The 24,499-nt window shown below is 39.4% G+C and overlaps 1 protein-coding gene across 1 annotated transcript; it reads right to left on the reverse strand.

Annotated features, from left to right (window-relative positions):
- Positions 1-341: 341 nt before the first annotated feature.
- MTFMT (mitochondrial methionyl-tRNA formyltransferase) lies at positions 342-23,687 on the reverse strand. The gene is made up of 9 exons (XM_049611794.1): positions 23,437-23,687; positions 21,364-21,573; positions 18,472-18,594; positions 16,873-16,975; positions 15,666-15,741; positions 11,137-11,228; positions 3,896-3,974; positions 2,964-3,046; positions 342-605 (listed from the first exon to the last, which is right to left on the reverse strand). The coding sequence occupies exons 1-9, from the start codon at positions 23,655-23,657 to the stop codon at positions 408-410; spliced, it is 1,185 nt and encodes a 394-aa protein (XP_049467751.1). The 5' UTR covers positions 23,658-23,687; the 3' UTR covers positions 342-407.
- Between the last annotated feature and the right edge of the window lie 812 nt (positions 23,688-24,499).

Consider the following 24,499-nt stretch of genomic DNA (forward strand, 5'->3'; position numbering starts at 1 on the left):
TGTATAAATTTTTAAGAGCTGACTTTACTGCTTGTTGAAAGTCAGAAATGTAGATTAAATACTGCTGAAATGATAGCATAATCAATGGGGGCACACACACACAAACACACACACACACACTAGTTGCATTTGCTTTTATGGAAAGATAAAATCTCCTTGAGTTTCACATTATAAATAAAAATTTTATTTTAATTAAATTTTATTTAAAGCTTTTTTTGGTTATTCAAATAGAAAAGTAGTCTTTAATTACTGTTAAACAAAAAATGGGAAGTGAGGTAATTCATCTTTTGACAATAATCTTTCCCTCCAACAGTGTCATCTTCTTTGAAAGTCAAGGTAATTTCCTGTAAAGAAGGCTTTTAATAAATTACAAATACGTAGTAGATTCTTGTCCATCTACTTCCTAACTACTTAATGCACTGTTGCATAGCAACAATTTTGTTTTCCTGCTTCTTCTTTGTTGGCAGTGTGAGAGTCTGAAATCTGCACTGGCTTGGTCGAGCTCGGGAATCTTTCTGGTACCAGGGGTGCAGGTATCCATTGTAGAAATCAGTAGCTGTTAGCGTTTTCTTGAACATCACTGATCGAACACCAATCCAACCGTCCTAAAGAGCAAAAGACAGTGACTAGACAGTGGTGGCAAAACTCTTACATTTTAGTTTATAGAACTTTTATCATGAGAACAAACAAACCTACAAATCTTACCAAATGCCTAGCTGCAGACAGCACTGTACTAAGTAACATACACGTTTCTTTGACTGCATTTATTACTGAGTGATAACAAATGTACAGACCTGAATAAATTAAACCTATTTAAACATAAAGGAAGCAGAATAAAGATGTTATATTTGCATGGTACTTTACAGTTTTTAGAGTATGTCCATATATCTTACTATGACTGGTCATCAAAAATAGAACTGCTCTAAAAGGCAGATCCACTATCATCCCCAGAGGGAATTGATTTTAGAAGAGAAAACCGATGCTCAGAGGTGAGTGATTTGTCCGACGTGACATAACTGGTGGCACTCAAACTCACATGTTCAGACAACCCCATCTTCTATGAGAGTAAACTGCAGATTTGCAATACAGATATATAAAGACCCAGACAAGGACAGCAAACATGTGCACCCTACATTGTTCGAGAATAAGTTGAAGAAAGATGAAGAGAGGTTGATGTGGAAGCTCTGTATCTATAGTCTATGTAGGTCAGATCACTCTACCACTCTTTCATTCATTCATTAATAAGTTTATTATTTATTTATGTTTACTTATTTTGAGAGAGAGCAAGCGAGCGCACAAGTGGGGGAGGGAAGAAAGGGGGAGAGAGAGAATCCCAAGCAGGTTCTGTGCTGTCAGGGCACAGCCCAATGTGGGTCTTGAACTCATAAGCTGTGAGATATGACCTGAGCTGAAACCAAGAGTTGGACACTTAACCAACTGAGCCACCCAGGCGCTCTTATCACACATTTCAAACACAACCTCTTGAGCATGAAACATTGCACATAAACACCATGAAGGAAAATACCAGGAAATGGAAAAAATGTGCAACAGCTCTCAGGCCACTGTCATTAAATAATAATGGTTCTAAAGTCATTTTATGTTGTTTTATTTCATTTTTTAACGTTTATTTTTGAGAGAGAGAGAGAGACTGTGAGCAAGGGAAGGGCAGAGAGAGAGAGAAGACACAGAATCCAAAGCAAGCTTCAGGCTCTGAGCTGTGAGCTGTCTGCACAGAGCCCGATGCATGGCTCAAACTCACCAACAATGAGATCATGACCTGAGCCAAAGTCAGATGCTCAACTGACTGAGCCACCCAGGTGCCCCTCAAGTCATTTTAAATAGTTAAGAAATCCCCTCTTTAACCACTGTTGAACACTAAAAGCAAGTAGGATACCAGCACTGTGGTAGTTCAGCTACATACTTTCATATGTCTGTCTTCTGTGATCATCATATTAGCAAGACAACTTGCTAGTTAAATAAGACTTGTTAGTTTGTTTTTTTTAAGTTTGTTTGTTTGTTTGTTTAGAGAGAAAAAGAGAGAAAAAGAGAGAGAGAGAGAGAGAGAGAGAGAGAAAACAGGGGAGGGACAGAGAGGATCCCAAGCAGGCTCTGTGCCATCAGCATGGGGCTCAAACTCATGAGCTGTGAGATCATGACCTGAGCCAAAATCAAGAGTTAGTTGCTTAACCAACTGATCCACCCAGGTGCCCCAAGACTTGTTAGTTTTTTGTTTTTTAATTTTTTTAATGTTTTATTTATTTTTGAGACAGAGAGAGACAGAGCATGAACAGGGGAGGGTCAGAGAGAGAGGGAGACACAGAATCCAAAGCAGGCTCCAGGCTCTGAGCTGTCAGCACAGAGCCCAATGCGGGGCTCGAACTCACGGACCGTAAGATCATGACCTGAGCCGAAGTTGGACGCTCAACCGACTGAGCCACCCAGGCGCCCCAAGACTTGTTAGTTTTAACAAGATCTTGTTAATTACAATGGATTAGTGAGAATATACAAATTTCTTTTAAGAAAGCACTAAGGTTACTGAATCTTCTTTGAGTAATAATGCTTTGGTAAAACATCACTTTAAAAAAATTATACTAGAGATTCAACTATTTCTTAAGAAAATTAAACTGCCCAGATTGAGGGGCGCCTGGGTGGCTCAGTCGGTTGAGCGTCCGACTTCGACTCAGGTCATGATCTCACGGTCTGTGAGTTCGAGCCCCGCGTCAGGCTCTGTGCCGACAGCTCAGAGCCTGGAGCCTGTTTCAGATTCTGTGTCTCCCTCTCTCTCTGACCGTCCCCCGTTCATGCTCTGTCTCAAAAAACTAAATAAATATTAAAAAAAAACCAAAAACTGCCCAGATTGAGACAATGTTCAATCTGATGGATAAATAGTTGAGTAAAATCTTAACTAAAAATGATTAAACTCAGTAAAACAAGTATAGTTTAAAACTAAAAGAAAAATGTACCTTGCAACAAACCAGCAGTATTTGTGACTGTTTGTGATATATTACTGATCCGGGAATAACAGGTTGTCCTGTTAATTTTGGATCTAAAGAATGGGGGGAAAAGGATATTAGAATAAATAATTATTACAAATAACTTCATGGCGCTTCTGAAAAATCAAACAAACATCCTGGGAGGCAGTACTAATACTGGAGAGGGCATACCTGCTGATGTCCTGACTTTGTAATCCAAACTTACAATGGAGCCATAATGCTGTGTGTATCTCAAACTCAAAGGGAAGCTTTCAGTATGCATAGGAACTTATGAGTCCTTCACCCAGCCTCCCAAGATTAACTAAAAATGCTGAATTTAGAAATTTTGACCATTTGGGGGAAATAACTATCTACCAGTGGAGAGGTATACAGGAAGCTTAGGATCTAAGCTGACCCTTCTATCCATGACCAAACAAGTCTTAGATTCCTGGGGAACTCTGACTCCTTCTGTGCTGGGCCAGCTCCCTCTGTGACTCACACTCCTTCAGTCCACCACATTTGGAGGCACTGATGGGCTTTAGAATGAACAGACTGTGTCATGAAATGCTACACCCTGGTCTAGGATTCTCGCTAAGATTTTCATTATGATATTCACCAGAATGAAACTGACCAAATCATTTTGCACTCCCTGAAAACCTTAGTATAAAGAATCAGAGCTTAAAATAGGATAGTAACACTGCTTTGCCTACTTCCCACATTCTTATAATGACTGAATGAAAAAATACATGTGAATGGACACTGCAAAGAGCAAGACAATAAATGAATATAAAATATAATTATTGAACTGACACAAACTAAAAGAACTCTTATTTTCAGTAACTGTAACCTGTGGTAAAAAAGACACATTTTCAAATGGACTATAGTGAAAACATTTTCCACATCAGCTATTCAAAAGTTAGTACCAGTGAGGATTGAACTATTAACTTCTACCAGTTCCAGAAGTTTAATGGCATTATCCATCCAGAGTGTCTGCAACGGAATCTGCAAAGAAAATTAAAGAAGGTATAATAAAAGAATACACTTAACCCCCAAACCCTTTTCAACTACTATTTTGTATTATTATGGTCTGACTTCTCTCCCAATTACAGAGGAATTGGGAGCGAAGTCTCTAAACCTTACAAAACAGAACACAGGTGTGGCCTTCTACATAAGTCTCCAAGATTGTAAGACCTTAAAACACTCTTTTAAAATCAATGTTTGGGCCGCCTGGGTGGCTCAGTCGGTTGAGCGTCTGAATTTGGCTCAGGTCATGATCTCACGGTTCGTGAGTTTGAGCCCCGTGTCGGACTCTGTGCTGACAGCTCAGACCCTGGAGCCTGCTTCGGATTCTGTGTCTCCCTTTCTGCTCCTCCCCTGCTCATGCTCTGTCTCTATCAAAAATAAATAAACATTTAAAAAATTTTTAAAAATAAACAAATAAAATAAATAAATAAAAATCAATAGGGGTGCCTGGGTGGCTCAGTTGGTTAAGCGACCAACTTTGGATTTCAGCTCAGGTCATGATCTCCATGCTGGCAGTGTATACTTGGGATTCTCTCTCTCTCTCTCTCTCTGCCCCTTTCCAGCTTGCTCTCTCTCTCAAAGTCAATAAATAAACTTAAAAAAAAATCAGTGTTTATATCTTTATTAACATTTCTAATGTAAGGGGCACCTGGGTGGTTCAGTTGGTTAAGCGGCTGACTTTGACTCAGGTCATGATCTTATAGTTCATGGATTCAAGCCCCATGTCAGGCTGTGTGCTGATAGCTCGGAGCCTGAAGCCTGCTTCGGATTCTTCATCTCCCTCTCTCTCTGCCCCACCCCTGCTCACGCTCTGTCTCTCTCTCAAAAATAAACATTAAAAAAACCCAAAACATTTCTAATGTAAGATTTATGTTCATTATAAAAAATGCATTACCACAATTACATTAAAAAAAACTTAGTAAGTATTCTGTACTCCCATCCCTAGAAGTAACCACTGTTAACAATTTGATGTGTATAACCTTGTAGTTTTTTCTACAAATATTACAAAAATCTAGAGCGTACTGTTTTTCAAAGGGACTTCTTTGCTTAACAATAAGCGTGGGCAACTTTCATCAGTGCATGTGTGTCTATTTCAGTCTTTATCTGCTGTACTTGTACAATATTCCATTTTATGACTATGCCATAATTTACGCAACCAAAACCTTTATGATGGACATTTCAATTACTTTCCCTTTCTTATTACTATTAATATTTTTTTCCCAGTATGTAGACTTTGAATCTTGGGTACAGTAATTTTTTCCTATGTGTAACTTTTTTTAGTTTTTTGTAGTAATATTAGCCAATCTTTTCTCTCATGACTCCAGTGGTTCATGTCAAACTTAAAAGTGCTATCCCACACTTTAAGATTACTAATATTGTTGGGGCGCCTGGGTGGCGCAGTCGGTTAAGCGTCCGACTTCAGCCAGGTCACGATCTCGCGGTCCGTGAGTTCGAGCCCCGCGTCAGGCTCTGGGCTGATGGCTCGGAGCCTGGAGCCTGTTTCCGATTCTGTGTCTCCCTCTCTCTCTGCCCCTCCCCCGTTCATGCTCTGTCTCTCTCTGCCCCAAAAATAAATTTAAAAAAGTTGAAAAAAAAAAAAAAAAAGATTACTAATATTGTAAAATTATTCAACTGTGTTTTTTCCCCAGTTCTTTGTGGCTTTACTCTTTTATATTTAAATGCTTGATCCATCTACATTTTATGTTGACTTTGAAAGGCAGGATTTGAGGGCTTCCTCCTCTAATGGCTAACCAGTTCAGTTGTCCCAACCCTATTTACTGGACAATCCATCTCACCTTTCCCCACAGTGTGAAATGCCACTTTTGATTTTAGACTCATAAAAATTAACACATACCAGGACACAAGTTCTCTCAAATTTCTGAAGTAAATAAATTGATTTTCAGGCTGTAGTTCAATCCTCCATTTCATAGATGAGGAAAGTGAGGCCCAGAGAATGCAGCTATATTCCCAAGTTTAGACACAGCTAGTTAGGAGAGCCAAGCACCGGAATCTGTGTTTTCTCATTCTCAGCTCAATGCTCTTTTTATGAGATTCCCTAAAGAGGACAATTTAATTTTCAGAAGAATTAGGTTGTTGCAAAGATTTGAACATTGCATCAAAGAATTAAATACATTTGATTCATAGGTGTTCATGATCTTCAATGTGACATGTCTTGGTACAATATCCTCTTCTTTTTTTTTTTAAATTTTTAAACATTTTTTAAGTAGGCTTCATGCCAATTTGGGTCTTGAACTCACGACCCTCATTTCGATATCTGAGCTGAGATAAACAGTCGGACACTTAACCGACTGAGCCACCCAAGGCGCCCCAGTACAATATCCTCTTCTCAAATTTGCTGACTTATTTTTCTTTCACCCACTTCCAGTAAGTTATGAAACAATTTTCATGTAACTTTTTTCTTTCAAAGAAATCAAAATATTTTTGAAACATGCTGACTAAAAAAAGGTTTATGTTTACTGAGAGTTATAAACATGCAAGACATATAGTTCTTGTTCAGAATATATTCTTCTTGCTCTTGAAGAGGGTAAAGATCATCTTCACCTTATCATCACAGCATTACAGAAAGCAAAGGGATGGTAAGAATATAGTCATTTCAGTATCCACCATCATTACTGTCAAAATCATATGTTTGCACGGATTTAATTCACAAGGTTTATCTCCTTTGATCTTGGCAGCTGTGGACATGGTCATTAACCCCATTTTAGAGGTAAAAAAGCAGAAACCCAGAAAGGAGTTTTGCTCTTGGTTAGTAAATGGGAGCTCTAGGAATCAAATTTTACCTCCTGGCTCCTAGGTTCTCATTCTGTTATAGCACAAGCTTGTTCTCAGTAGAGAGAAAAGGTGAATTATACAAGATAAGGATCATTATATAGTAATGTAACTGCGTTTAATATTTTAAGGAACTATCAAACTACTTTCCGTAGCACCTGCACCCATTTACATTCCCACCAACAATGTATGACGGTTCCCAATTTCTCCCTATCCATGTCAACACTTGTTATTGTTTTTTTAATTATAGCAATCCTAGTGGGTATGAAGTGGTATCTCTGTACAGTTTTGATTTGTATTTTTGTGGCAACTAACGAAAATCATCACTTTTTCATGTTGTTAGTGGCCATTTATAGATCTTGGAAGAAATATCTATTCAGATGCTTGGCCCATTTTCTAATGACGATGTTTTGTCTTTTTGTTGTGGAGTTGTATAAGATCTTTATATATTCTGGATACTAGACAATTATCAGATATGTGATTTGCCAATATTTTCTTCCACTCTGTAAGCTGTCTTTTCATTTTCTTGATAGTGTTCTTTGAAGCCCCAATAGGTTTTAATTTTAAAATCCAATTTCTGGGGCGCCTGGGTGGCTCAGTCGGTTGAGCGTCCAACTTCAGCTCAGGACATGATCTCACAGTCTGTGGGTTCGGGCCCCGCGTCAGGCTCTGTGCTGACAGCTCGGAGCCTGGAGCCTGTTTCCAATCCTGTGTCTCCCTCTCTCTCTGCCCCTCCCCCAGTCTCACTTTGTCTCAGTCTCTCAAAAATAAATAAATATTTAAAAAAATGCAATTTCTTTATTTTTAGTTTGGTTACTTAAGCTTTAGGCAACATATTTAAGAACCATTGCCTAATTCAAGATCATGAAGATTTATCCCTAGGTTTTCTTCCAAGAGTCTTATCATTTCAGCTCTTATATTTAGGTCTCTGATCCATTTGGAGTTCGTTTTTATACATGGTGTGAGGTAGGAATCCAAATTTGTTTGAGTGTAGATATCCAGTTGTCCAAGCACCATGTATTAAAAAGACTATTCTTTCCCGGGGTGCCTGGGTGGCTCAGTCAGTTAAGTGTCTGACTCTTGGTTTTGGCTCAGGTCATGATCTCAACTTTGAGCCACGTTGGGCTCTGCAGTGACAGCACAGAGCCTACTTGGGATTCTCTCTCTTCCTCTCTCTCTCTGACCCTCCCCTGCTCATACTTTCCATCTAAAAAAATAAACTTAAAAAAAAAGACTATTCTTTTCCCATCAAATTATGGTGGTACCCTTATCAAAAATCGATTGACCACAAATGTGAAGGTTTATTTCTGGGCTCTCAATTCTATCCCATTGAGAAACAGGTCTATTCTTATATCAGTACCCAACTGTCTTCATTAGTGAAGCTTTGTAGCAAGTTCTGAAATTAGGAACGGTGAGTTCTTTAATCTTGTCCTTCTTTTTCAAGATTTTTTGGCTATTCTGGGTCTCTTGGGATCCCATATGAATTTTACGATAAGCATGTCAACTTCTGCAAAGACGTCAACTGGGATTTTTATAGGAATTGCGTTGAGTCTGTGGATCAATTGGGGAATAGTGCCATCTTAACAATATTCTTCCAACCCATGAACAACAAGGTCTCTCCATTTACTTAGGTCTTCTTTACTGCTTATCAGCTCTAAAAGTTTCTTTTGGATTCTTTGATTCTGTACATAGAGCTTTAGTTATTCCTTTCCAGTCTGATTCTGTACTGTTTCTTTTTTCTTGCCTGATAGCCTTAGCTATAACCTCCAGTAGAATGTTGAAGAGAAGTGGTGAGAGTGGACATTTTTGTTTCATTCCTGATCTTAGGGGGAAAGCTTTCAGGCCGTCACCATTAAATATGTTAGCTGTGGGTTTTTGTTAGGTTGAGGAAGTTCCCTTCTATTCTTAGTTTGTTGAACATTTTTATCCTGAAATGGTGTTGGATTTTGTCAAATGCTTTTTCTGCCTCTGTTGAGTAAATTATATGCTCTTTATTCTATTAATATGGTACGTTAATAGATTGATTTTTGTATGTTGATTCAATCTTGCATTCCTTAGATAAATCCCACTTGATCATGGAATATAATCCTTTTTTATACATTGTTTGATTTGGTTTGGTAATTCTGCTGAGGATTTTTGCTGCTATATTCATAAGGTGGTTTTCTTTTCTTGTAAAGTCTATATTGTAAAGCCTATTTTATTGTGAAGTCTATTCTTGTGAAGCCACTATATTCACGTGGCTTTCTTTTCTTGTGAGGTCTTTATCTTGTTTAGTCTTCCTTAGGTTTTGTACTAGCTGCTCCCTCTGTCTGAAATGCTCTTTTCCTGAACTTGGCATGACTGGCTCCTTATTGTCTTTCAGATCTAAACTTAAATTTCAGTTCAGAGATTCCTTCCCCATCTACCAAATCTAAAATAACCTCCAGTTAATCTATCACATTATCCTATTTTAATTTTCATCAAAAAATTTATCACACTGATATTTTTCTTATTTGCTTGTTTCCATCTTCTCACATCATTTGTATTTCTAGTACCTAGAACAATGCCTGACACATAATAGGCTCTCAAAAAATATTTTGTTTAATGAATGCACGAATATGTGAATAATAGCAGATAACATTTAATGAGTACCTACTCTTTGCCAGAAACTATACTAGATGCTTCTTATACATTATATCAGCCCTAATTTTCAGATGAACAAACTAAAGCTCAGAAGCTAAATAACTTTCCCAAGTCTACCAAACTAGGAAGTGGCAGAGACAAGAGGGAACCCAGCTCTGTCTGGCTCTAAAGTCCATGTTCCTTTCCCTACGTCATTCTGCTGCAATGGGGAAAGTACAAGGTTTACAGTGAGACAGATCTGGTTCAAAACCTGACTCTCACTAACTAAAAATGTGATCTTGTGCAACATCATTCAATAACCATCCATTCTCTACTTCAAGCCTCAATTTCATCAACTTAAAATCAGATAATACCCACAATGTGCGATTGTGATCTTCACTGAAGAACTTGGCATGCTAGAGATATTCAGCGACAGCTCTCCTTTTTAACCAACATTAATAACAGGTGGTCCATTAAAAATCCCACACTTGGTAGGCCTGGAGTTCAAACAACACAAGAGACTATCAAAATGAAGGGGAAAAAAAACAGTAAATTTGTCAAAGAACTGAGAATTTAACTCAGGCATTTTATTTATTTATTTTTATTTATTTATTTTTTAAAGTTTATTCTCATTTATTTTGAGAGAGAGAGAGAGAATCCCAAGCAGGCTCTGCACTGTGCAGAGCCCGACATGGGGCTCGAACCCACAAACCACGAGATCATGACCTGAGCTGAAATCAAGAGTCAGACGCTTAACCTACTGAACCACCCAGGCGTCCCTCAGGCATTTTAATAAGTATTTATTTTTAGTGTTTAAAAAAGATTTTAAGTAATCTCTACACCCTCAATGTGGGGCTTGAACTTAACAGCCTCGAGACTGAGGGTCACATCCTCCACTAACTGAGGCAGCCCGGCACCCCAGGTATTTTAGTAAGTATTTAATAAATACTGTAAGTACAAATAAAGAATTATGTAATAAATAAGTAATTTAAAGTTACAACTCCATTTGGTATACTATCTGTAGAAATTGAGTATTTAAGAATTCTGTTGTAAAAAATTGCTACAGGCAGAAAGACGTACTGGAAAAAGCAATAGATTAGGAATGAGATTTATATTATTTAGTGATGGGGCACCCATCCTTCCCCTCATCCATGAAATGGGTAATAAAACTTGGTTATGGGAAACTGCAATATATATATATATTCAAAAGTGCTTTGTAATTCTAAGGCCCATATAAAAACTTAAAGGAATGACATTCTGATACATGCTACAACATTGATGAACCTTGAAGACATTATGCAAAGTGAAACAAGCCAGACACAAAAGGACAAATATCGTATGATACCATTTATATGAGGTACCTAGAATAAGCAAATTCTAAGAGACAGAAAGCAGGACAGTGGTTACCAGAGACTGTGGGAAGGGAAGATGGGGGAATCAGTGTTCAGTGGGTACAGAGTTTCAGTATGGGATGATGAACAAGTTCTGGAGATGGACAGTGGCAATGGTTTGCACAATGAAATGAATGTACTTAATGCTACTGATTTATACACTTAAAAATTGTTGAAATGGTAAATTTATGTTGTATTTGACCAAATTTTTTTTTTAAAGTTTTAAAAATAAAATGAATTTCAGGATTCTTAGGTTTGAGATTCAGTCCTAAATAAAAATATTTACACACACACACACACACACACACACACACACACAAAGACAATTAAGTAAAACTGCAATCTGACTTCCAACTTACTATATTTCCAATGGCACGATAAAGTCTGAATATTTGCCCTGAAGTTTGCTCCTCCCATTTTATACAGCTGGTACCAGCAGAAATCTTAGGGGCTGAAAGATAAAGCCAACAGCAAGAATAAATATCAGGTTCCATGGCCATGAATTGGTAACATTGATGCTGAATAATAGATATAAGAGAACTTGTATTATTTTCTCAACTTTTGAATATGTTTGAAATTTTCCGTAATATGAAGTAAAAATAAACAAATTAACTATACAAATACTATGAAAAATGGGTGAATTTCTTTATAACCTGGGTGTAGAAAAAGCCCTCCTAAGAATGACTCAAAATCCAGAAGCAATTAAAGAATGATAAATATGACTACATAAAAATAAGCTTTTACTAAAAACAACCTTTTGTAAGATGGAGAGGTCATAAATTAAGTGCAAAAACAAACTGAAAGTATCTATAATTTTTATCACAACACTTTAGATTTATAATAAATATAAGTTATATGCTAATCTATGTATATATATCTATGTAATATTATAATAACATATCTAGGAGTACTTTATATCATATAGATTTATTTAAATCTATTACATAGAGGCACCTGGGTGGCTCAGTCAGTTAAGTGAAGTCTGACTTCGGCTCAGGTCATGCTCTCACAGTTCCTGAGTTCAAGCCCCTTATCAGGCTTTGTGCTGATGGTTCAGAGCCTGGAGCCTGCTTCAGATTCTGTGTCTCCCTCACTCTCTGGCCCTCCCCTGCTTGCGCTCTCTCTCTCAAAAATAAACAAACATTAAAGAAAAATTTTTAAAAATCTATTATATAAAGTACTCCTAAAAGCTGAGAAGACCAAAAATGTGATAGAAAAATGGGCAAAAGATATAATGTCCTTTCCCAGAAAAAAGAAATGCAATTAGTCCTTAAACATAAAAAAAGATCCTCAACCTCACACATAGAAGTAACGTAAACTAAAACTACTCCAAGATGCAATTTCTCATCTATTTGATTAGGAAGTAAAATATGCTCCAAGTTATCTACAATGGGATTATTTGAAATAGCAAAAGCTTGGAAACACCCAAAGTGCCCATCAATAGGGGTTCTGTTAAATAAATTATGATCTATCCACACAAGTAAGAACTATGCTGCCATAAAAAGGAACAAGGTGGGGCGCCTGGGTGGCTCAGTCAGTTAAGCATCTGACTTCAGCTCAGGTCATGATCTCACAGTTTGTGGGTTAGAGCCCCACATGAGGCTCTGTGCTGACAGCTCAGAGCCTGGAACCTGCTTCAGATCCTGTGTCTCCCTCTCTCTCTCTACCCCTACCCACTCACTCTCTGTCTCTCTCTCAAAAATAAATAAACATTAAAAAAAATTAAAAAAAAAAAAAAAAAAGGAACAAGGAAAATCTCTTCTTACTGATAGGAAAGGGTTTCCAGGGTACACTGTTAAGTTAAAAAAAACCCAAAGGTACAAAAGAGTGTATATTTTATGCCACCTTTTGTGAAAGAAAAAAAGGAAAAATCAATAAAAAATATGTGGTTTTGCTTATTTTGATAAAAGGAAACAACTGGAAGGCTAAATCAGAAACTCATTTAGTTACTTATAGAGGGAGGGAAACCGGAAGGAGGAACTAGGGATGGAAGTGAAACTCCTCTGAGTATAATTCCTCAAATGGCTTAAATTTTTTAATCACAGAGATGTTTTATGTGATTCAAAAAATCAAATTTAATCATAAAGAGGAAAAAAAGCAACTATGAAAATTAAAAACAAACTGAAGCAAATAAATTTAACTATATATCAAACTAGATAACAAAACCACATGGAAAAAATAATCATCTCCAGTAAGTTTTGAACATGGTACTCTGACTGCACACTCTTAGCAGTCTATGGACAAAAAAAACTGCAGAGAAATCTGAAATATTACTCAGTAGTTTTACTGTTTATAGTAATACTGGTGTCGTAATTTTGAAACTATTTTATGCCTAGCAATTAAATAAATAGGTCAGTGTTAATTTTTGAAAGTATTAACAGTTTAAAAGAAAATATAAGAAAAGCCCTGAAATTAAAATTTAAATCAGTAACAGTATGAACTCAAGTATTATTTTAAAAATATAATGCCTCAGGATGCCTGGGTGGCTTAGTTAAGTGTCTGACTTTGGTTCAGGTCATGATCTTGCTGTTCAGAGTTCAAGCCCCGTGTCAGGCTCTGTGCTGACAGCTCAGAGCCTGGAGCCTATTTTCAGATTCTGTGTCTCCCTCTCTCTCTCTCTGCCCCTCCCCTGTTCACACGTGCGCGCGCGCTCTCTCTCTCTCTCTCTCAAAAATAAACATTAAAAAAATATATATACAATGCCTCACCTTGTCTATTGACACCTTAACCTGGAACACACAGTTGCACCAGACTGTTTCTAAATATCACCCCCTGCTAAAATGAACAACGCTGAGAATTCACAAAGTGAGCCTGGGACATCTTAGAAAAAGAAAGCAAGGAAGCACTCAAAAACTACCTGGGGTTGTCAAAGGATACAGAACCAGGGGTACCTGGGTGGCTCAGTCGGTTAAGCATCCGACTTTGGCTCAGGTCATGATCCAGAGTTTCGAGCCCTGTGTCCGGCTCTGTGCTGACAGCTCAGAGCCTGGAGCCTGCTTCAGATTCTGTGTTTTCCCCCTCTCTCTTTCTGCCCCTCCCCTACTCACACTGTCCTCTGTCTCTCTCAAAAGTAAATAAACATTAAAAACATTTTTTTTATTAATAAAAACAAAATAAAGGATACAGGACCCAACTTTAAGGGGCTCCCACTGGCCAAATTTGGGATGACTTGAGCAGTATAAAGAATTATAAATGCAACTAACTGTAAAACACAATAAATGAAAATTCATGAGTCATATAATAATTTAAAAATCTCATTTGCTACCATAATTGAAGGTGATTATGGCACCCACTTCTTACTCTAAAAATTGGTAGTTACAGAAAGAATCAAGCATTGATCCTACCATTTTTGGATGAACTAAAATTCATCTTCAATTAATGATGAAAAGCTCTTCTTTACAGAATAATGTCAAGTATTAAAGGTAAAAGGAATTGGAAAATCACCATTTTTGCAATCCCTAATGAAATAAATCATTTAACGAAGAAGCATCAACCCATGCCAAAATTATTATGTGAAAGGTTGGTAGAGAACAGGATGTTTGCATGGTGCCAAAGCATTACCCCACAGATTACCTACCCCTGCAAAAGCGGAAATAAATCTTTGTACTGGACTCAACCAAGTGATCCAACTTAACCTCACCAGCCTCGATACAACCCTGGTATTATGGCTCACTGATGTGACATCCAAAGACTGGAGTAGACTGGAGTAGACAGAGGCAACACTTCTCTGAGTATACCCTTTTAAACAGTTTTGACTTTTGAACCACGTAAATGTTTTACATGTTCAAGAAACAAATCATAAAAATAAAAAGCAATCCTTAAAATTAAAAACAAACTGAAACAAATATCATTGGAACACAATGTCATCTATGAAATACCCTTTCCAAAAACTTCAAGCCTGAGTCTAATCAAGGCTTTAAAACTTCCAATTCACAAGAAATCTAAGGGCTAGAAAAACAAGTTAAAACAACACCGGAAGGAAAGACAACTAGCCTGGTCTCTTCAAAAAGTCAATGACATGGAAGGAAAAAATTTGTGGAGAAATTACTCTAGATTAAGGAGACATAACAACTAATTACAATTAGATGTTAGTTTGAAAAAAAATATATGGCTAAAAAATAAGTTTTTAGACAATTAGCAGCATTTAAATATGCACTGGATATTAGATGCTATTAGGGAACTGTTCATTTCTCTTAAGAGATGCATGCTGAAGTATTTAGGGATGACAGGTTACGATGCATACTTCCAAACGATTAAGCAGAAATCTAAAAATATGTACTAAATAGGGGTGTCTGGGTGGCTCAGTTGGTTAAGCGTCAGACTTCAGCTCAGGTCATAACCTCTTGGTTCATGAGTTTGAGCCCCATGTCAGGCTCTGTGCTGACAGCTCAGAGCCTGCTCCTGCTTCAGATTCTGTGTCTTCCTCTCTCTCTGCCCCTCCCCCACCCACGCAGTCTCTCTCTCTCTCTCTCTCTCTCTCAAAAATAAAAAACATTAAAAAAAGATTAAAAAAAATATATATGTACTAAATACACACACACACACACACACACACACACACACACACACACACACACAGAAAAAAAATGTGGCCAAACATTAATAATTGTTGACTCTGGATAAAACAGGTATTCACCATCTTTTAACTTCACTCTGTTTGGTACTTTTCCATATAAAGAAGTGGGAAAAAATTTCTACACCTTCATGAGGCTACAAGGGTAAGAGGGGACCATACCAACCATTCTTTGGAAAGGGACATACAAGTGGGCACTAAATCTTTAGTCAAAATTAAGAGAAATGTGCAAGTGAGGAAGTCAGGACGTTCAGGTGCTATCAAGACAGACAAAACCTCATGGAGGAGGGAAGGGTCTCCGCAGTCCTTGCTCACCATGTGTCACTCCCTCAGTTGGCTGCTGCCTTCCATTGCTCAAACTCTCAGGCAAATTTTTCAAAACTGAAATAAGCTTAAAAAAAAAGAGAGAGAGCAACACATTCAAGATGAGAACAAAAACAGAAATACATTATAATTCAGTACTATGACACTATCAAACATTTTGAAGGAGCTGTGTGGCAGGGCAGGGCAGTAAACTGGCTTAAGCTGTGATGACACGTGTCTACTCAATGGAGTTTGAGTGTGGATGTTGCTCTCTGCAGGGTATGGGGCAATGTTATGCTTTTAGAGAACGCGGAGCTTTGCCTGGCTATGCAAGCTCTGGTGTCAGGACAGCATGTGCTCCAGAATCCACACTCTGACCCTGAGGGAGGGAAGGGAGTAGAGCCTCAAAGAAGGAGAATGTACTCTGGAGTCACACAGTTCTGGGTTCAAATCCCAATTCCACCACCTACTAGCATGTATTGTGGAAAAGTTATTTGAGAAGTTTATTGGGAAGGTAAAATAATAATAATAATAATAATAATAATAATAATAATAATGTCTACAGAGTTTCTAGAATAGTCCTGGCACATGAGCCAGTGCTCGATAAATGAGAGCCACTATTACAAAAACACTTCTGAGGCGAGTGCCTAGATTAGAAAGCACCATCTAGATGGGGGAAAACTGTCCTATATAGAAAATTAACTAGTTCATGTGAAAATCATTAATTTGGTCACTAAGCATTCACTCAGACCTACTGTATGCAGATTCAAGCTACACAAAGCTGAAGAGCTCGTGTATAGCCAGGGGGTCCACAGAGCTCCAGTGTGTGTGGAGGCGATGGCGGCCGCACAGGCACAGAAGTGGGAGAAGTGCCCAGTCACCGAGTGAATGGCCGCTGGCCAGTCTGACGGGGGCACCAGGTGATTCTATGAGACTGAGGGTGAGACTGGCAAGAAGAGTCTAAAGGCCTCTGAAACGTGGTGTGGTGGACCACAGAAACACATGCATTTCATTTGAGAGCCTTTATTAAGCACCTACTCGATAAATTTCTCAAAGACTTACATGAGAAATGCCAACCTAAATTTTAGAAAGCCAGGGATAGAAATCACTTAAAAGAAAACAGCTGCAAATTTCACATCATGGAAGTGTTCCTTTCATCATAAACAGTTAGGAGACCTACTGAATGAGTAGAAAGCAGTGGGATATGGGAGAACTATACCATGTTGGCACCCAGTCTTGACAGCACTGCCTCCAGTTCCTTTGCGGTGCTCTTAGGTGGCACAGGAACCGTTTCCTGTTTGAGAATTGGGCCTACGTCAAACCTATAGAAAAGCAAAAGCAAATGATAACATTACTATTTTTTAAGATCAATGTGTTTGTCTACATGAGTGTTTACACATCACAAGAATAGTTTAACCCTGGCTGTGAATTTCACTGTTAGCCATTAGCCAAAGAGAAAGGTCAGTCTGAAATAAGTAAAATCTTGCCTGTATTTAGATCTTAAATCTATTTTTTCCCAAAGGAAATAAGTATGAAGCTGCACATTAGGGATTTAATTGCAGTTACAAATAATTCCACCTTGGTGCTCCTCGGTGGCTCAGCCTGTTAAGCGTCCATCTTTGGCTCAGGTCATGATCTCATGGTTCATGGGTTTGAGTCCTGCTTCCGGCTCTGTGCTAACAGCTCAGAGCCTAGAGCCTGCTTTGGATTCTTTGTCTCCCTCTCTCTCTGTCCCTCCCCTGCTCACACGCTGTCTCTCTCTCAAAAATAAAAAATAAAAAACATTAAAAATAATAATCATACCTTTAGCAATAAATAGTATTTAAAAAGTTTCTATTTATACAATGAAGGCATAGAGCAAAAAATTGATTTTCCAAGTACAATTAAATTCATAATGATTTCTTCCTGTAATTCCTTTCTCAAAAGACAAGAGTTTTGCCTGGATTATAATCACTGGTGATTATAAGTAGGCACAAGTGTATTTGCATTCCCATAGTCTTACATTTTTACATCTAGCTCTGTAAATACTGGCTATCAACTTTTATTAGAAATATGCTTTATTTTAAATATTTAACTTTGTGGTTGTTAATTATAGTTCCAATTTAATTTCAATTTAATTTCTATTCTATAAGCTTTAATAAAATTCTTACTATGAAAAATTACAAACATCCATAAAACTAGAGTGAATAGTCACCTGATCCCCAAATAACATCACCCAGATTTTAGAATCATCAAAGTTTTGCAACTTGTTTCACATGTTCCTCCCTTTTTCTGAAGTTAGTTAAAGCAAATCCCAGATATACAGCTGTTCTTGTGAACCTGTGAATTATTTTCTATGGGGACATTAGGTGATAACAGATAGCAACTTAATATAATCCTGTTTCTTAAACCACAGTATGATTTTAAAAAAATTAAATGTTTAAGACACTTATATTACACATTGGCATACAATATAGTCTTATTTCAGGTTCCAAAAATTTTTGACCACAGAAACCTAGGCTAACAGCACTGAGATTTGTAACAACTAATATACAAAAATCCACCTCTCATTTACACATCTTTTAAAGAAATCCACTTGTTAATGGTATAATTTATTTCAATCAACAAGCCACACATTTCACAAGGGCTTTAAAGAGATACTTCATAATACAAAACCACATATAGTTTGTGTTAGAAACCAGGAAAAGGCAGAAAGGGAAGGCACTCTGGAGTTAAGAGGAATTAGCACCATCCATTCATTTACTTCCATGTCCCTTCCAAACAGATTGACAACAACATTGAAAATTACAAAGTCTAGAGAAAAGAAAATATCTTCTACCTTTTAGGTCTAATTTGCATAATTGTCACTCCAGTAACTGTGTCTCCATGAAGCACGGTATGGATTATAGGCGCTGGACCACGCCACCTCGGGAGGCAACTGGGATGGACATTCAATATGCCACTGAGTCAGAAAAAGGCAGACATTAGTGTGCAAATGGGCTTTACCATTTAGTTCCTGCTACCTAAACAAATATGCTACTTTTTATCATTATACTTCCCTAGAAAGTTTGAAAAACAAAGTTAAATCTAGTCTTATACCTGAGGTGCCTGGGTGGCTCAGCTGGTTAAGCACCTTACTCTCAATTTCAGTTCAGGTCATGATCTCACGGTTGGTGAGTTTGAGCCCTGCTCTGACAGTGCAGAGCCTGCTTGGGATTCTGTGTCTCCTCTCTCTCTGCCCCTTCCCTGCTCGTGTGTTCTCTCTTTCTCAAAAATAAATAAAAGAAAATCTAGTCTTATATCATCAGTAAAGGAAGCCAGAGATTAAGTTTACTTTATTACCATAAAAGGCCAATGAAACTCAATTAAAAACAGAACAAGAACAAACTCACTGTTCCAAAGGTGTTCCACAATAATCTGTGATGTCTGGGAGTTCTTAAAGATTTTACTTTTTAAGTAATCTCTACGCCCAACATGGGGCTTGAACTTAAAACCCCAAGATCAAGAATCACATACTCCACTGACTGAGCCAGCCAGGCGCCCCTTGGAGTTTTTAAATAAAAGCAAAAAATACCTTTTATACTGTATGAGAAGAACTACTCAAACCCTACTCTGCATCTCATGGACAATGTGAATGTTTATAGTTTAGTCACATAATTACCCTTGTTTCACTTAGTTTGCATACAGAATGCCTAAAACAAGCTTCTTGAATCCCCATCCAATGATGTATTTTTTTTACCCTAACACACGTATTGCCCATAGATGAGCAACTTAAATCATTTACTAAGTAAGCTATCTTAGTTTAATGATGTCTCCACCGCAGGAATATGCACTTGGGAGTGTATGTCTAAGAGATAAGAGTCTTATATTCAAAGCTCTGTTCAGACCAGTCTCATTGATCCAACAAATATTTACTGAGCATAGTTCATGTGCTGGCATTGTTCTAAGTGCTGGGATACAAGCAACACTGAACCAAAGGAGAAGAAATTCTGCCCTCAGGGAGCTTATGCGCAAAGGGTGGGAGATAAACAACAACAGAAAGTGCAAAAAGTCTGCCAGATGGTTCTAAGGGCTGTGGGGAAAAATAAAGCAGAGGAGTAGGAGTATTAGGTAGGAGACTACAATTTTAATAGGAGTCACAGAAAATTTTACCAGTAAGATGTGAAGAGGTGAGGGAATAAGACATGCAAACATATTCCAGGCAGAGGTAATAAGTACAGAGATTTTGAAGAAGGTAAATGCTGGGCAAGTTCAAGAACAGCAGAGAAGCCAGTGTAGTGTGGCTGGAGCGGAGTGAACCTGAGGAATAACACTAAGACAGCAAGGAGGGGACCAAACCCAGTAGGTAGGCCCATATAAGGACTCTGACCTCTTCTGAGATGGGAAAACACCAGAGAATTTTGAGCAGAATGACATGATCAAACTTCTGCTTTAAAAGGATCATTTTGGGGGAGCCTGGGTGGCTCAGTCGGTTAAGCGTCTGACTTCAGCTCAGGTCATGATCTCGCGGTCTGTGAGTTCGAGCCCTGCGTCAGGCTCGGTGCTGACAGCTCGGAGCCTGGAGCCTGTTTCAGATTCTGTGTCTCCCTCTCTCTCTGACCCTCCCCTGTTCATGCTCTCTCTCTGTCTCAAAAATAAATAAATGTTAAAAAAAAAAAAATTAAAAAATAAAATAAAATAAAATAAAATAAAATAAAATAAAAGGATCATTTTGGGGCACCTAGGTGGCTCAGTCAGTCAGTGTCTGACTCTTGAGTTTGGCTCAGGTCATGATGACTTCACAGTTGTGAGACTGAGCCCCGAGCTGGGCTCTGCGATGGGCGTGGAGCCTGCTTAAGATTCTCTCTCTCTCCCTCTGCCTCTCCCCTGCCTGGCTGCTGGGTTGGTAAAAGATTGAGAAGGCCAAGGACAGGAATAGACACCAGTTAGGGGGCTACTGGTTAGGGGGCAGAATGACAGTGAGAACAGCAGTAAAAGTGTTGAGAGAGCCAGTCAGATTCTAGATAGAATTTGAAGGCAGAGCCAATAGAATTTGCTGATGGACTGGATGTGTGGGGTGAGATAAGCAATAAGAATGACTGAAAGGTTTTGAGTCTCAACAACTAGAAGGGTGGAGTTGCCATTTGTTGAGATAAAGATGTAGGGAGAAGCAGGTTTGGGGCACAAGTTCAGGAATGCAGTTTAGTACATCTTCTGTGTAAGGTGCCTATCAGACACCCAAGCAGAACTGTGGAGGAGGCAGTGTGCATCAGCGGCCTGGAATTCAGGGAGAAATCTGAACTGGAGGGACAAATTTGGGAGCCGTCAGCATATACATGGAGTTTATTTTATTATTCTTGTTAATGTTTATCTATTTTTGAGAGAGAGAGAAGACGCAAGGAGGGGAGAGGCACAGAGAGGGGGGTAGAGGATTGGAACCAGGCTGTGTGCTGACAGGAGCAGAGCCCGATGGGGGGCTCGAACTCATGAGCTGTGAGATCATGACCTGAGCTGAAATCAGAAGCTCAACCCACTGAACCACCCAGGTGTCCCCATAAACAAGGAATTTAAGTGAGGGTGAGTGAGAGCCCATAGATCAAGAGCATCATATATTCGTGACACCAACACAATTTTTTTTACCTTAAAATACTAAAGACAGCAGAACTAGAATTCAAGTCATTGCACTTTAAACACCAGGCCCATATGCAAAGACCAAGTCCTCTATACTTTATTTCCTTTAAAAAAAACTTACTAGGGAAATTTAAGAATAAGAGCCTCACTCAAAAGTCGGCCAAATGAAGCTACCACTCCAACGTCATATTCTCCAGATCCCACATCTGGCCACTCATACACGGGAAGCTGAGATTGGACAGCATATTGCTTCACTGGCAGTCCTTTTGGTGATGGGGAGGGCACTGTGACCACCTCCAATTTTTCAATTAACTCTTCCTCTTTGTTTTCCCTACGTTGGAAAGATTGGAAGAAAATGTTAAGACAATGACTCAAAGCTAAACTACCTCCCATACTTCCACAGTACTTTTGTGGTTAAATTCACAAAACATTTAAGGGTAAGTGATTAAAACTAGTACAACTGACTGAGTTTTTATTTTGTATTTAATTTTAATTATTTTTAAAGAGCCACATGTGGCTAGTGGCTACTGTTTGGATGGCATGACTCTAGAAATTTCCTGTGCATACAGAAACACATACAGTACATTTTACACAACTAGGATATTATATATATTGCTCTGCATTTTGTTTTTTTCCTCTTAACACTATATATACCATTTTATGAGTCTTTTTAAAAAGTGGGTTAAATATACACTTGCTTGTATATCTGTCGAACATTTCTAAAATAAAAAACTGGAAACAGTAGCTGTCTGTGAAGAGAGGAACTGGGAAGTGACAGAGGCAGAAGGAACTGACTTTTCACTGTATATCCTTTGAACCTTTTGAATTTTGTACCACAACCATGTGCTAGTCAAACAATAAATACTTTACACACACACACCCCCCACCCCATGGGCATCATTTCATAGCAGTACATTTAGTACTACTATTTTCTTTTTACCTGCTGTGTAGTATTCCAGTACCCGGGGGTGGGGTTAATTAATTTAGCAGGTATCGCATCAGGTATGGAGAAGTAATAAGGAAATGAGTATATAGCGACAAAGCACAAGGATAATGGGGTTGCCAAGTGAAACATCAGCAGAAAGGTCAGCACACAAGCAGTGAGATTCTGGAGGCACTTTGGGGAAAGCAGCATGTGGAGAGTACATCAGGGAGGGTATGCAAAGGGACCATGTATGAAGGGAGTGTTTCTGGGTGCCAGGGCAGAGCACTGGAGGGAGGGATATGATACGAGGGGATTGACGGGGGAGTCAATAGGAGGGCTGCTGTGTAGAATCTGCAGGGAAGACTTGGAGAAGGCAGAAATGAGTGTTGGGGAAACATCAGGAAAAAACGGAGTGGGGAAATAACAAACAGAAGTTGGGAGAAAGAAGGCAGAGCAGTATATTTGGGTAGAGCCACTACCATATACCATATGGACTTTCAGAACAGAGTGGATCTCAATTTTTTCCCCTGTAAATAAGATTTGTTAAATTTCAGAAATACTAAATGTATACCTTATGGACTTTCAGAACAGAGTGGATCTCAATTTTTTCCCCTGTAAATAAGATTTGTTAAATTTCAGAAATACTAAATGTATACCTAAGAGTTCTGATTTGTAAATTTATTCAGTTGAAAGTAGTTCGGTTTTGGACTATGTCCTCATTGTGGCTCCAGAAAACTGAGTCCCGTTGCATACAAGGAGATGGGGGGCAGGGAAGTGAGACATGGGTATGCCTGTGACCGGCAAAAAGCCCAAAGGATTGGTGGGTACAAATTAGATGAAGAGGAGGCAGAAGGAGTAAGTGGAAAGGGGAGGACTTTGAAGTCAGACCCTGTTTCAAGGCCGAACCAGCTCATTTGATGACCTTGGGCAATCTCCTAACCTCTCCAAGCTCCGGTTTCCTTACACACAAATGGGGCAAGGGGGTGGTGGCTGTGGTGGATGAGGTATGCAAAACGACTAGCGCGGGCTTGGCCCCTTGAAGCGCCCGGTAGCGCTAGGAGAACGGATGAAGCCGGGAGCCGGAGTGTAGACCGGAGGGACCAGACGGGAAGGGTGCACCTTCCGGGCGCCCGGAGACGCCAAGATCTGGGCCCAGACCTTCCGGCGCCGCTGCTATCCCTGACGAGGAGTCCAAGCCCTCGGAGCTGGCGCAGTGGCTCGGCAGCAGCGCCTTCGGCAGCCGGGCCCCCCAAGCCCCGGCCCCGGTACCTGGCGGCGTGCAGCGCCCGCAACGCCTCTCGGGCAAACTGGTCCGTACCGAAGAAGAGCACCCGCCAGGGCGGCTTCTCGCGGACTCGGACGCCCCGGCCGTCTTCCCTGCCAGGGGACGCACCAAGCCCGGCCAGCGCTCGCCACTGGGGGGTCGGCCTTGCGTCCGGACCACCACCAGCCGGCCGAGAACCCCAGCAACGCCGCATCAGCACCCTCATAGCCTCTGAAGGAAGCCTACCCTGCGCAGGCGCGTCGGAATGGGAGGCGTGCGCGTGCTAGGCCGGAGGGGCGGGGCCGGGGAGGAGAGCTGAAGGGCGGGTTCTGCTAGCGACTGGGGGCGTGGCCTGCACGGTTGGAGGCGTGGCCCGCCTGTGTTGGAGCTCAACTAGGAATTTGCGGGCTCATGGGTCCCCGTGAATTTTGTTGCATTTGTTTGCATGATTTAGGCAGTCTCCCAAAAGAAGTCTTTTGGGAACAAATCATGTGTTTTCAGACAATAAAATATCATTTATTAAGTAATTATGATAAGTAATATTTACTGAGTATTGTATGCCATGCTTTGGCTAAGCATTTTATAGCCATTTTATCAGTTAATCTTCCTATCAAGCATACAAGGCAAATATTATCATTTTATTGAAGAGAATCCGAGGTTCAATGAAATCAAGAGAATTACCTACCTGAGGTCCTGACAGCTAGTTCATGTTGTTCCAAAGTCTGTGATCCTAACCACTTGGTCTTCATCGCAATCCTATGTACCAGGCAAGTCAATGTCCCCCATTTTGTTCCTGAGGAAACTGAGTCTCAGTTATTTCCTCACATTCTGATGAATCGAAGGCCCCAGTCTTGCCCCTATCCTGTGGGTTCCCTCCCACACAGAACGATGCTATGGGGGAGATTCTCAGGGGAAAAAAATCAGAGAAGCTGTCTCCAGAAGACCTGTAAGGGCCATTAGTGCTTAGATTCTGTATTCTGGAGGCCCACACAGTGGCTTTCTCATGTATGATCACACATCTTTTTTATAGCTATAGAGTGAAGATTAGATTCCTTTCTAATCTTACTC

Source organism: Panthera uncia (genome assembly GCF_023721935.1).
Source record: "Panthera uncia isolate 11264 chromosome B3 unlocalized genomic scaffold, Puncia_PCG_1.0 HiC_scaffold_1, whole genome shotgun sequence".
NCBI lineage: Eukaryota > Metazoa > Chordata > Mammalia > Carnivora > Felidae > Panthera > Panthera uncia.